A 15040-nucleotide genomic window follows, 5' to 3' on the forward strand; every position below is an offset into this window, starting at 1 on the left:
CAGTCTCATATTTTACATCTGCAGGGCTCTGACTGACTTCTACTTGCTTAATTTAAGAGTAGATTCAGGGTTACTGTAGAATCAATTCCTCATTTACTTCATTGGAATTTTTATGTAGATAAGGACTGCAGTATCATGAACGTTTAGTAGGGCTGTCAATTAATCGCAGTTAACTCACGTGATTAAAAAAAATTCATTGAGAAAAAAAATTCATCACGATTAATCACACTGTTAAACAGAATACCAACTGAAATGTATTAAATATTTGAATCTTAATCTTTTTAATCGCTTGACAGACCTAATAGATTAGTTTTGAAATATGCCTAAATGAACAAAACAACATGTATAAGATTAACTAATGCCTATATTTAAGTTAATAAAAATCAAGTTTAGTTAGGTAAATTACAATTCTACTACTTAACGTTAGGAAATACAAATTTCAGCTTTGTATTGGAAAATTGACACTACAATGAAGCTACCCTACAGACTTCATTTAACCCCAACAAAAGCAATTAGTGTCCACATCATCTTTCGTTACATTGGACCATTAGCTTAGCTCAGGGAGTTTCAACTGAACAAAACAAAACAAAAAAACCCTCCACATTTTGCCCAACTTACCGTATGAATATGGGGGGTGACATTTGAAATTTCAGGGATTTTCAGATGTAGACTCTGTAAAACGTATGTAGTCTGCATCTAACATTAAGAAAAATTAGTTGACATTGTTACTTGATAAAGTCATACTCTGAAGTGAAACTACTTAAAATGTCAGTGACTCACAAGGAATGCATTTGAATGTACTAGAGAGCAGTTCAAAACAAGGTTTTCCAGTGCCACATCTCTTCAGGCCCAAAATTGGAGTTTTGTAAAAAGCACAAACTTTTAGACTCAAAAGGCCAGAAGGGACCATCATGATCATCTAGTCTGACCTCCCGCCCCCTACACATTGCAGGCCACAGAACCTCGCCCACCCACTTCTGTAATACACCCATAACCTCTGGCTGAGTTACTGAAGTCCTCAAATCATGATTTAAAGACAGTTACAGAGAGTCCACCATTTACACTAGTTTAAACCTGCATGTGACCCGCATCCCATGCTTTAGTGGAAAGCAAAAAAACCACACACCCAGGCACTCTGCCAATTTGAACCAGGAGAAAATTCCTTTTTGATGCCAAATATGGCGATCAGTTAGACCCTGAGCAAATACAAATTTCAGCTTTGTACTGGAAAACTGACACTAGAGTGAAGTTTCCCTGCAGATTCCATTTAACCCCAACAAAAGCAATTAGTGTCCATATCATCACTTGTTATATTGAACCATTAGCTTGGCTCAGACCCAACAGATACACACCTGGGAAAGAATTCTCTGTAGTAGCCCAGAGGCCTCCCCATGTAGTATCCCATCACCGGCTGCTTGGGATATCTGCAACTGCTAGTAGCAGATTTCCTAGTGGCATGTAGCCAGTCTCATCATACCATTCCCTCCATAGACTTATCAAATTCAGTCCTGAAGCCAGTTAATGTTTTCTGCCCCCCACTGCTCCCCTTGGAAGGCGGGTTCCAGATCTTCACATCTGATAGTTAGAAATGGTCAAAGCTAAACTTGTTGATGGCCAGTGATATCCCTTTGTTGTAATGTCAACATTGGTGCTTAACTTAAATAATTCCTCTCCCCACTTCCTGGTATTTATCCCTCTGATGTATTTACAGAGAGCAAACACATGATCCCTTAGCCTTTGTTTGGTCAAGCTAAACAAGCCAAGCTCCTTGATTCTCCTCTCATAAGGTTGGTTCTCCATTCCTATGAATATCCTAGCAGCCCTTCTCTGCACGGTGCACCTATTCCAGTTTGAATTAATCATTTTTAACCATGGGAGACCAGAACTGCACACAGTATTCCAGATGAGGTCTCACCAGTGCTTTGTATAATGGTACTATCACTTCCCTATCTCAAGTGGAAACGCAATCCTAGGATGCAGCAGGAGGTATTAGCCTTTTTCACGGCTGCATCACGTTGGCAGCTCATCGTCATCCTGTGATCAGCCAGTAAAACCAAGTCTTTCTCTTGCTCTGCCGCTTCCAACTGATAAGTCCCCAGCTGATAGACACTAACCACAAGAATTTTTGCTTGTCTACACTGCCAAGTTTTGTTGCCAAAAATTGCCTTTTAGCGACAAAACAGCAAAAGCACACACATGACAATGGGACTTTTGTTGCAAAAAAAAAAAAAATGCCCTATTTTGGAGACAAAAAACTTCCATCCCTGAGAGACTTTTGTCTTTTCCCCTCCCTTTATTGTCGGCAAAGAGCCAGTGTAGACACTGCTGATAGTTTTGTCCCCAGAACGGGCTTCTGCCAGTATCCCACAATGCCTGCCCTGATTGCTCTGCTCAGTGTTTTGATCTCTGCTGCCCTGCAGGCATGCGCCCCTCCCCTTTAGAAACTCCAGGAAGTATTTGTGCCTGCCCCATTTGAGCAAATCACTGGAATGTTCCTGTTCTGCCTGGCACTAGGAACACAGCAGCAGGCGGACTGCTGCTGCAGGGGGAGGGGGACAGACTCCTGTGCTGCTTTGCCATTCCTCAGCACAGAAAGCTCACAGAGCTACTCATGATGCTGCTCTCAGCTGAGGGGGCTGTGGGAGAATTCATAGAGAATCCCAAGATGCACTGCGATCAGCTCTTCCTTCCCACAACACTGCACTGTGGGATACATACCCACGGTGCATTGCTCACCCAGCAATGATGGTGTCCCCAATGTGATCTGTCGACAGAGGGAGCAAGTGTGAACACCCTTTGGCGATTTTTGTTTTGTTGACTTTTGGGTGTTGACAAGTTTTTTCAATAAAACTTGGTAGTGTAGACAAGCCCTTAGTGCAAGGTCATGCACTTTGCACTATTAAATTGCACTCAATTTCTATTACTCCAGCTTTCAAGGTCATCCAGATCTTCTTGTACGAGACCTAAGAGCAACAGAACCATTCACAGGAATTTTTTTTAAATTACTTTTACGTGGAAGTTTTTAAAGCTCTAAACAGTCTTCTAAAGTGTTTGCAACCTATGCTCTGCAGCATCCTGCCAATGTAGAGAAATATAGTGAAAGGGACTAAAAGTAAAGTTTACTAATCTGTTTTCCAATTCACTTATCTTTGTCAGTGAAAAGGAAACAGTTCAATGTTGAAAAGTACATTAGATATTTACAAATTTTAGCTTTAAGACTCCAATTATCAGATTAAAATACATATTTTGAAAATATTCTTAATATCCTTTTTAGACCATTTATTCGTCCCTCAACTTCAGAGGGAATTTTACATTCGTGCAAGACACTACGTAGCAATTTACATTTAGATATGGGCATATTGGTGAACTAATACACCTCGCCCCATGACATTTTGTTTAAAAAGTCAAATGAGCCAGCAAATATTTTTGTCATTACTAAGCACTGGTTTGTTACATAATTTTAATTACATTGTGCAAGCAATTATACATCTCTGAGAACTAGTTTGGGGTGAACCCCAAAACCAACATAAAAGTCAGCCAGTCCATAATAAAATAAGGCTAGGCAAAAATTGTTAGATTTCCAGCCTCTTTCAGAATTTTAGCCATTAACATTGCTAAACTATTCTATTTAACAAAAGCTTATGGAACATTTTCCCCATTTTTTTTTTGTAAATGTTCCTTCAAAGTTCATGCTTTTAGGGCAATTTTTGAGAGGAATGAATTTTTACAATTTAGACTCAGAGCTGTGATTTAATGATAGCACCTACAGAGCTTCCAATTGCAGTGTTGAGAATGTAAACTTATGGTCTTTATGTTTGGTCAGAGTCACTCACCTGAAAATATACTGTCCAGTAAGGTATAAGAGCCAAAAAGACAGGGATAATCTTGACAAGGGCTTTCACATCTTCCACTTTATCTTCTCTGAATGGCCCTCCATGAGACATCTTCGCCATCTCAAATAGGCTTTGCTTACGAGGGTGCTGAAGCACTTCCTGGATTTCACTTTTGAAAATAAAGTTAAAGTTAATTTAAAAAAAATTCACGGACAACTTTGTATTGCTTTTTCATCATAAAAACACCTTGTGCGTTTCAGAAGTGGGAACTACTTCTAGATACAGAAGAGAAAACATGCCAGTCAAAGCGGATCAGAAGTGTGCGAAAGGGACAAATTAAACTAAGTATTCATTATAAAAGTTTACTAGACATTATCTCTCTTTGTCCCTCGGCATGACTAAGCATTAAAAAAATGCAACACTTGAAAGTGACAACTGGTTTATTGACACCATCAGAAAATAAGTTATTCTAACTTATTTATGCACTTGATTAAGCGAACACATGAAATTCTATGCCGCATGTGGCACCTGAAACCCAAGAGGACCTCATAGTGTGTGGAAGACAGTAGCTCTAAGAGGTCGTTAGAAAAAGCAGTTATACAGCTCAGTTGCCTCATCAAGTCTACAAAGGCAAATAAAAACCCTTTTAAAATCAAGATGTGCCCATGGAGAGAGCAAAGCACAAAAGAAAAAATGGTTAATTAGTGCTCTGTGAAAAAATGTATTTAGCAAATGCTAGTCCAGAGTCTGAGGTGTGGCCAGATTCACTGGGAGTATGTCTACGCTACAGTGGCATAGCTACAGCACCACAATTGTGCACTGTAAAGTAGATGTTTCCTATATCAACAGAAGGGGGTTTTCTGCTAATGTAGGTAAATCCACCCCACAGAGAAGTGTGAGCTGGTATCCTTCTACTGACCTAGCCACATCGCCACCAAGGGCTAGGTCGACCTAACTATGGTGTTTGGGCACAAAATTTTTCCTGACATAGCTAGGTCGATCTAAAGACAGGTCTACACTAAAAAATTAGGTCAACCCAGCTATGTCCCTCAGGGGTCTGAAAAAACCACACCCTGAGTGACAGTTAAGCCATCCTAACCCCTGGTTTAGACAGCATTAGGTTGATGTAAGAATTCTTTCATCAACACAGCTACCATCTCTTGGGAAGGTGGATTAACTACAGTGAAGGGAGAACCCCTCCTGTCGCTGTAGTGAGTGTCTACACTGAAGCGCTACAGTGGGACTGCTGCAGCATTGCTAGAAAGGACATAGGTTGCCGACCCCGACCTATAGCTTGGACTTTCAGAAGTGGTGTGCCAAGTCTCCATTTATTCACTCTAATTTAAGGTTTCGCGTGCCAGTAATACATTTTAATATTTTTAGAAGGTCTCTTTCTAGAAGTCTAAAATATAACACTAAACTGTTGTATGTAAAGTAAACAAGGTTTTTAAAATGTTTAAGAAGCTTCATTTAAAATTAAATTAAAATGCAGAGCCCCGGGGGGCCCAGGACCCGGTGTAAGTGCCACTGAAAATCAGCTTGTGTGCCACCTTTGGCACACGTGCCATAGGTTGCCTACCCCTGCTATAAGTATAAACGAGGTTTGAAAGGAGAGGAACTACAGGAAAAATTTTGGAGTAGTGGAAGAACAGCAAGTTTGATTTTGCTGTACACTGGGACTAGATGGAAAAACAAGGATATATTCTTTATTAGGACATATACCCTCAAGCACTCAAAAATCTAAATGAAAGTCGAAGTCTAAAACGGTAGAAAATAGACTAGATTCATAATATGAAGCAGCAGCCAGCCAGCCATACTATCATTAAGCAAAGTGGCTTGAGACCTTAGTTTAAATTTCAAGTGAGTTAAGCCTGTACTGAAGAGTTTTTTTACAAACCTATTAGTTCGGTGTTCCCTGGATCTCTTTCGTGAGCAACAAGAGTACGCCAGAATCTTAAACATGTCCGTGAAGGCACTGCCATCAGGTGGCTTTGTGATGAAGAAACTCTGACCGCACAAAAACACCATGAACGAAATCCCAATGCAAACTGTTGGGATGATGTATCCAATAACGAAGCTGACGTTCTGCTGAATGTACGCAATGCCTCCCAGGGAGACAATAGCTCCCAAATTAATGCTCCAATAAAACCAATTAAAAAATCTTCTTGTGGCTTCTGGACCTCGGTCTTTGACCTGGAAGAGATTAAAAAAAACAAACAAGTCATTAGCTTTCTGAAAGGGCTGAAGCCTGTTTATTAGAATTCAGTCAACTACAATATGCACTCAAGTGTTAGGTTTAATTTATAGTCAAACTAAAATGACTAAAGTGTTCTAGGCTTAATATGGTATTTAATGGAGTCACACTGTACTGTGTTCTCCATGACATCATTGGCCTTCCAATTAAGTTAGTACATATTCAACACATGGACAGAAGAGCTGTACCAGAGCGGACCTACTTTGCTCTTCGTTACAGTCATTACTTCTGCAACATTAGTATCTCTTGGTTATGGTACATCTCTAAACATGAATTCCTAAAATGAAACTTTCTGTCTGACAACTATGCAGTTCATGTAGGATTCAAAATAACGTTTATGTTTTACATTCTAATAAGGCAGTTGTTATAAGTTACCTAAGAATATTATCATGCTCTAATATACGTACTTTAGTTATTACATTTAATTATCTGAATTAAGTTCTCTACTCTCAAATATTGCAAAGGTCAGCTGCAGAGATTTCAACAGCTTTCCCCAAAAAGTGGTCTGTAGTTATAGGGGAAAAGTCTTAAGAGTAAGCAGCTGACTACTTGAAGAATAAGGGACAAACTTTAAATTTAAATATTATTCCTATTGCAACCGTACTCTAACACTGTATTTTTATAAAATGAGTTTAGGTTTCAAAAGGTTTCTCTTTATCACCAACAGGCCCCACCAAACAGTACAATGTATATTTCCCCTTGTATGACATAAAAATTGAACATAAATCATTCTTCTGCCAGAAGCTTTAACTGAACATCTCTACAGTCAAGCTTATGCTATTTTTTTACCTGTGCAATTCCCCCTAGTGCTCCTTATTCTATACTAAATGCTATAAACAATCACTGCTTCTAGTTAAATCATAGGAGCTCTGTATAACTCAGGACAGGATGCAGTTTACCAGAAGTTAAAATTGGAAAAACAAAACGAAACAACCTCTTCCCTTTACTTAATGAATCAGCTACTCTGCAACAGAATCCACAGCATCCCATAACTCTTGTGACTGACTGCAACACTTAAGTCAGCACCCTGTGGCTGAAAATCAACTCAGAGCCACTAATGAATCAGCAGCATGTACCAGCTTAGTGGAATCAGATGTCTTATGACCGAGAAGCAAAAGTCATTTCCTCGGCACTCAAAAAAACTGGACGTACATGCCACAAAAACCCAGCTATGTCAGGGAAAACCCAGCTTTTTCTACAGGAAAGAAGTTCTATTGCTGGTACTGCTCTATAGCTTCTGTATCCAAAGCACTGAAAAGTACCTTTCAAAACCTTGATAACATTTGACTAGACTGCTGTAGGAGGAGGTGCAAACATTAGTCTGACAAAGCTGCTGTGTGGACCATGGAAGACTGGAGGCCCCTTGCAGTTTCTACTTTTTCTTCAAATTTACGTATAACTATCTCAAAGAGAAGGTGTCTCCATACAAGAAAGTTAAGCCTGTACTGAGCTTCACGACAGTAGGCCATGGAGAGGATGCCCTGTCATCAAGCGTTACTTATATAAACTGGCAAGAGGTTATACAGGAAAACAAGCTTTATAGATAAGACCATGATTTCCACTCATTGATCAAATGCTAAGTCTACGATGAAAAGGGAGACCCATAATCCATCTTTGTTGTTCAGACAAGGGTTCGAAAAAAAAGAGGGAAACCAAGGATGCTACAGTGAAATGATCTGTTGGCCCATGACCTACAATGTGGAAAGTAGAGGGCAGGGGTACCTTGCCCCTTCCAAGGTACTTTGGTTTGTAAGAGACCAGAGAAAGAATAAGACTGAACTTTGATTGCTGTTGAGGTTCCTGAGTCCTGTTCCCATTAAACACATGCATATTATTCCCCTCTAGGAATCTGTATTTCTTATGGTAATGAACAGACAATATGCAAATAGTATAAACAAAGAAGTATTAAGCACCTGTTTCTGCTATACATAACTACTAGCACTGTTAAGCTAAAGGCTAACGCCTCAAGCCAGCCACTTCTCTTTTTCAAGCTTCAGGACAGTTACCACCTGTTCCTGATCACTTTATTGGCATCAGTTAAACTTTCAATATTGCTTCACATCAACTTTCTTTTTAAATCGAAGTGGCATACATGCCAGTGAAGTGCTAGTGAATGATACACCATTTATATTAAACACAACTTCCAACTTGCATAAGAATAGATACGTTGCTGGCAGACTTCCCTTTTCCCTTTGCAATCTCAGCTCTAACTCTGCACTGTCAGTTCCACTACCCCTACTATTATGACATGCCACTCCATGCAAAGAGCTAACTCTGTCACCTTGTCAAAAGAGAAAAGGGGGAAACGAAAGCAGAGTTTGAGACTGGAAAAAGGAAGTGTGTGCCGAATAAGCCAGACTCATCATGGAGGGAGATCCATTTTTATTGATGAAGTGGCTCTACTAACCACTTCCTTGACAAAGCAGGTTTGCCTGCTAAAACCATATTAAAACTACCTGTTGGATAAATTAGTTATAGCAAAGGGGCAGAAGATAATTTTTTGTCAGCTACAGAAGTACAGCACAGTTAAAAGGCAATCAATACATTTCCTTTCAAATATAGCACTGGTTCCTCAAGAGATTAGATATACCGTATACACAGAGTTCTCCACCCTATAATTCACCCTGCTGGCTATGACTTGAGCTGAGTGACGGCAGGAAAAATACTAGTCTAGTCTCTACAGTTTCTAAAAACACTTATGAATTAATAGACTAAAATATTTTTACTTATTTCAGGCAGATCTACCCCTTCTGCTGCTATCATTCTGGCCACTAAATTTTACTAAGAGATCAAGTACTAGAGAATTGCACAAGGATTTTTATTAAGGAGTAAATATTTGGCACAACACTGCAGGAATCCTCCTCCCCCCACCCCACACACTCCCATTATTTTCATTCACGCAAGCAGAAAAATTCCTTAGCTCACTCTGCTCAATTTCATCTGTGCTCAGGCATACCAGCACCAACGGTTTGATTAAATTCTTAAGACCTAGTGACTGCTGCAGCAGGACAGTGCTAGCATGCAAGAGGCACAGGCACGGCCATTTCCCTATGCTTCCAAGAACATTAAACAGGCACACGGAAAGTAGAAATTGGTATTATTAAAAGGTTTCATACCTATAATTAGACTTGTGGATGAGTGGGAAACAGAAGCGGTATATCTTGACTTTAGTAAGGCTTTTGATAGTGTCTCACATGATCTTCTCAAAAAAACAGGGAAATGTAGCCTAGAGATGAAGCTATTGTAAGGCGAGTGCATAAATGGTTGGAAAACCATTCCCAGAGAGTAGTTATCAGTGGCTCACAGTCAAGTTGGAAGGGCATATTGAGTGGGGCCCCACAGGAATTGGTCCTGGGTCTGATTCTGTTTAGTACCTTGATAAACTATTTAGATAATGGCAGAGAGAGTACCCGTACAAAGTATCAGAGGGGTAGCCGTGTTAGTCTGAATCTGTAAAAAGCAACAGAGGGTCCTGTTGCACCTTTGAGACTAACAGAAGTATTGGGAGCATAAGCTTTCGTGGGTAAGAACCTCACTTNGAGTAGAAGAACTACTTCTTGAGTCTTGCTTACAACACTTCTGTTAATCCACTCTAGAATGATGCTTGCCTTTCTTGCAATCGTGTTACAGAATTGACTCTCATTTATCTTGTGATCCACTATGACCCCCACTTCCCTTTCCACGGTACTCCTTCCTAGGCAGTCATTTCCCATTTTGTATGTGTGCAACTGATTGCTCCTTCCTAAGTGGAGTACTTTGCATTTGTTCTTATTGAATTTTATTCCTATCCTCCAAAGCACTTGCAGCCCCTCCCAGCTTAGCATCTTCTGCAAACTTTGTACAGGTAAAAAGCAACAGAGGGTCCTGTGGCACCTTTGAGACTAACAGAAGTATTGGGAGCATAAGCTTTCGTGGGTAAGAACCTCACTTCTTCAGATGCAAGTGAGGTTCTTACCCACGAAAGCTTATGCTCCCAATACTTCTGTTAGTCTCAAAGGTGCCACAGGACCCTCTGTTGCTTTTTACCTGTACAAAGTTTGCAGAAGATGCTAAGCTGGGAGGGGCTGCAAGTGCTTTGGAGGATAGGAATAAAATTCAATAAGAACAAATGCAAAGTACTCCACTTAGGAAGGAGCAATCAGTTGCACACATACAAAATGGGAAATGACTGCCTAGGAAGGAGTACCGTGGAAAGGGAAGTGGGGGTCATAGTGGATCACAAGATAAATGAGAGTCAATTCTGTAACACGATTGCAAGAAAGGCAAGCATCATTCTAGAGTGGATTAACAGAAGTGTTGTAAGCAAGACTCAAGAAGTAGTTCTTCTACTCTGTGCTGATAAGGCCGCAGCTGGAGGAGTATTGTGTCCAGTTCTGGGCATCACATTTTAGGAAAGATGTGGACAAATTTGAGAAAGTCCAGAGAACAACAATGATTAAATGTCTAGAAAACATGACCTATGAGGAAAGATTGGAAAAAAATGGGTTTGTTTAGTCTGGAGAAGAGAAGACTGGGGGGAGGAGATGGAGGGGAGACTCGGTAACAGCTTTCAAGTACATAAAAGGTTGTTAAAAGGAGAAGGACAAATTCTTCTCCTTAACCTCTGAGGACAGGACAAGAAGCAATGGGCCTAAATTGCAGCAAGGGCGGTTTAGGTTGGCCATTAGGAAAAACTTCATAACTGTCAGGGTTGTTGAGCACTGGAACAACTGCTTAGGGAGGCTGTGGAATCTCATCATGGGAGGTTTTTAAGAATAGGTTAGACAAACACCTGTCAGGAACGGTCTAGCGCTGGGTCATGTACTCCCCTCCCGCCCCCAGTTTCTCCCTTCCAGTTAGCAACAGTTTCTAGAGGTTTTCAAACTGTGGCATGTCCCTCTAGTGGGGCATGGAGGAACATTCGGGGGCGGGGGGGGACAGCAACAGAGGTGTCTCAGGCCAGCCCTGCGCAGCGGGGCTCAGGGAGAGAACACCCTCTCCACCCCCTGACTCACCTCAGCAGGCCATCCAAAAATTGTAACTCAAAGGGGGCTCAGTCCAAAAATTTTGGTTATGTCCCCACCCCACCCCACCCCAACCCAGACAGGCTGAGCGGCCCACTGAGGTGAGTCGGGGATGGAAGTCGCGAGCTCTACCACGCGGGGCTCTCCTGAGCCGCCTGGTGTTGCTGCTTGCCTCCCTGAATGTTCCTCCAGCCTCCCCTCTTCCCCCCCCCCCGGGGAGGCACACCCCACCATTTGAAAACCTCTGCACTAAATAAAATGCATTGACGCCATTACAGGATTTTTCTCGTGTACCCCCTAACGAGAGCTCACAACCCCATAGGAGTACACATACCCCAGTCTGAAAACCACTGGTCTAGTTATTACATAGTCTTGCCTGGAGTGCAGGGGACTGGATTAGATGACCTATTGAGGTCCCTTCCAGCCCTAGACTTCTATGATTCTATTACAGCAAAATAACCATGTACCAATAAAACTGTCCAATAAAAGTAACTGATCAGCAATAACAGATTCAGTATAAAAATGCAAGATGTTTTTAGTTGTGAGCATTCACAATAAAGTGTTGCTACTTCAGCGTACCACCTTCTTTCATCTGTGCCAAGTCCAAGGAATTCAAAAGCCACAAGGTGGAGTGTGACAACTACTTAGTTCGCTTGAATATTTCAGTAAAACAAATTAATCTATCATGGCCAGCTCCACCTCAAAAAAGGCCATAGGGAAACTGTTTATTTCCAAGAGAATAAAGTTAAAATCATCCAGACATTTTACAGAAGGGGAAGCAACACGTGCAGGAAAACTAAATTTCTAATACTTACAGGTCCTTACCTAAATTTATTTCTATAAAAATTACCTACATGTCAACTCTGCTGATTTGGCAAACTCCAAACTTCTTGCCACTCTCTAGATGTTTTAGTGAGAGACTCCCTCCCCTCCAAATCTACTGAACAGCTCTTCTGCACAAAGACTTTACACCACTTCTGCTATTAGAGACTCCCTTCTTCCAGAACAAACAGGCAAACGAGCCACTGCTTGATGCCCTGTTCTAAATGTGGCTGACACTTGGACAGCTGGCTGTCCAATGCTCACCTGGCCTCTTGGAGATAAGATAAGGTCATCTTTCTAGTTTCTACAGATTTTGGCTAAAACATCCTTACTAATACAGCTAATACCAGAGCAACTCAATGGCTCAATCCCTCGGCTTCCTAATACAGACCAATAACTTCAAATATATTGGCTTCCAAGGTAACACTGACTCTGCTGAACAGAAGCAAATAGCTAATGCAAACACTTAGAACACTCTGTACACACTATTGCCTCTTCTGAAAGTGAGTTCATGAACAGCCCCAGTTTTCCAGAGGATGAGCTGCTGCTGGACAGGTTTTCACCTATTTTGCTGAACTGGAAGGGTGTGCACTAAAGGTCTGAACATTGCCTGGGAGCCAAGAACTCCCATTGCCTGATTTCCAGGCCCAGTTCTCCAGAGTTGTGGGTTCCTGGGAAAAGTCACTTAACCCACCTCTCCGGTTATAAAATGGGGATAGTACCTCTTTCATAAGATAGTAGGCATAATTTATACAGAGCTGTAAAGCACCACGGAGTCAAGTTTTAAATAAGGGGTCAATATAAAAGAGAGAAGCACTCATTGAAACAACAACAGGAAAGGCCTCCCAGACCATGTTTTCAAACATACAATATTTTACTTAGATTTGATTATTGTCCGAAATGTGCATTTACATCTTTCATCCTCAAAAATCCTAAAGTGCTTCATCAACTATATTTCCACCAATCTAGACATAGGAATCACTTAAATCAATTAAATGCAGCCACTGCTGAGGATGAACATCCTAGCTGTTTAACAGTGCGCTGCAACACTATAAAACAGTTCAGGGTAGGAAGCTAATGCCTTAGCCATTGCAACTATGACAAAATTTTAGGTAGGCAAAGTAGACAGACTGGAAGAGAAGAATCATCAGATCTTTAATTTCCACATTAGATGAGGTCCGCTGTTTTAAGTCTCATCTGTCAGACAGTAACTATAGCAGAACAGCTGCCCTTAAAACAATAAATTAGAGGGCAGATGGCCACTTGCTGAATTAGATCTTGCTGCACCAGTGTTTTCTTTAGAGATCCATCATCAAAATATTGACCAGGCCAGACCCTGGCATCTTGAAATCCAGTGAGACAACAGACCAGACCAAAGTAGCATGCCTGCAGATCCATAGGAAACAGTTGGAAGAGTAGAATCAGCACTTCTCATGCAGACTATTGCTTTCTCCAGCATCTAGTTGTTTTGCTTTGTTAAATAAAGTAATGCCCCAGTTCTCTGTGGTTAGGAGTCTTGAAGTAATCCCAGGCAAAATACCTCATCTTGTGCCTTCTACAGGTACACTGTGAAATAAATCAGTGAGCTCTCTCCCAAAACAACATTTATCTTAATGGTTATGAAGCTGCATGCTTCTTAATCAGACACTGACACTTTATGTTCACATACAAAACTGTAGATCAGATGATTATGCAGGAACTGAATTCCGCACAAACAGAATTTTTATTTGGTACCAGCTAGCACAAGAATTAAATGAAATCTGATCCCAACATCAACTGCTAATGATTCCGGGGTCCCTGACATTTCTAAGTTCCAATGTATCTCAGTCCTTCTAGTTACTCATTCCCAAGTCATGATACCCAGCTCAGCTTCCTCCTGTAGTCACTTACAAAAACAGACTGAAAAATGTGTTTGTTTCCAAAATATTAACACTGTCAGTGTTCACTTACTAGCTGAGTAAAGGGCTGTACAGAGGCTATTTGGCACACAGAATATTTCCTAGCACTGATAGACAGGTGCTGCAGGTTGGCAAAAAAAAGCTCTCAGCACAGCAAGACAGATGAGTGGCCATACAGGACAGCAAGGACTAAACACTTAAAATGTTCCTCTTTGTCCCCAGCCTACAGAAGGAATGAGTGATGGAGGACGGTTCAGTAGTCAAATTCACCCCTACAAGATTATGAAGCTGTTCTTACACCTTTCCATTCATTACTGGAGACACACTACTGTTTGAGAATATACTGATGAGATCTCAGAAAACAAGTTTATCCAATATCAGTTCAGCTCCATAATTTCATACCTGTACAGTGAAATTTGGAAAGTTTGCTGTTAGGCTTTGTCCCGTTTATGATCACATCTGTATTTAACTTGCCTGTGCAGATTTTTTTTTTTTTTTTTTTAAACCCTCTGTCAATTTTAGGGCATCACGGATTTGAACTCCATGCCTTAAATTATTCACTTAAAGATATGTTTACACTAGCTTTAGTTGCATCAGTGTTACCAAACTGCAAGACTTCTGCTAGGCCATTAGCTGCCATCAGATTTAACCACTATATATGCCTGTCAAATTTCTCAGTACAGATGAGCCAGCCCTTCTAAGCACCCGTTTAAGCAGATCTTTTCCAAGGAAGTCTGATTGTCCTGGTGATTAAAACAATGGTGGTAGATGACAATACATGTCCATCACTGCCAATGCTGTTTATACTGATGGAGCTGAACTAGCTTTAGCAACAGTGAAAAAGCTTTAGAAAAAGTTTCCCAAATGCAGAAAGGGCCTAAATCATCAACCCTTGCCCAGCAAAACAGGAAGTAACTGCAATGTACGCACACTCAAAAGGGGAACTGGAAAGTGTCATGTTAAATCACATGTTTATAAACACTATTCTGAGACCCACCAGTCTCAGTCTTAGGACAATATATTGCATCATGCCAAACCATTTACAAAAACAAGTCTTGCAAAGTACTATTAAGTATTTACACAAGGAACAAATATATAATAATAATGAGCTCTTCACTCTAGCAAGAAAGTTATAACACATTCCAATGGCTGGAATTTGGGAATAAGACTGGGAATAAGGCATAAATTATTAATAGTGAGAGCTATTAACCATTGGAACAATTTACCAAG

The 15040-nt window shown here is 40.7% G+C and overlaps 1 protein-coding gene across 1 annotated transcript in view; it reads right to left on the minus strand.

Annotated features, from left to right (window-relative positions):
- SLC15A4 (solute carrier family 15 member 4) overlaps window positions 1-15040 on the minus strand; it is a 56079-nt gene that overhangs the window by 37061 nt on the left and 3978 nt on the right. The window contains exons 2-4 of the mRNA XM_034791274.1: window positions 5731-6026; window positions 3834-4002; window positions 619-696 (exon numbers count right to left, since the gene is read on the minus strand). Of these exons, the coding sequence (XP_034647165.1) occupies window positions 619-696; window positions 3834-4002; window positions 5731-6026 (543 nt within the window). The remainder of the gene's footprint in view (window positions 1-618; window positions 697-3833; window positions 4003-5730; window positions 6027-15040) is intronic.

The sequence above is a fragment of the Trachemys scripta genome, chromosome 15 (genome assembly GCF_013100865.1).
Source record: "Trachemys scripta elegans isolate TJP31775 chromosome 15, CAS_Tse_1.0, whole genome shotgun sequence".
Lineage (NCBI taxonomy): Eukaryota > Metazoa > Chordata > Testudines > Emydidae > Trachemys > Trachemys scripta.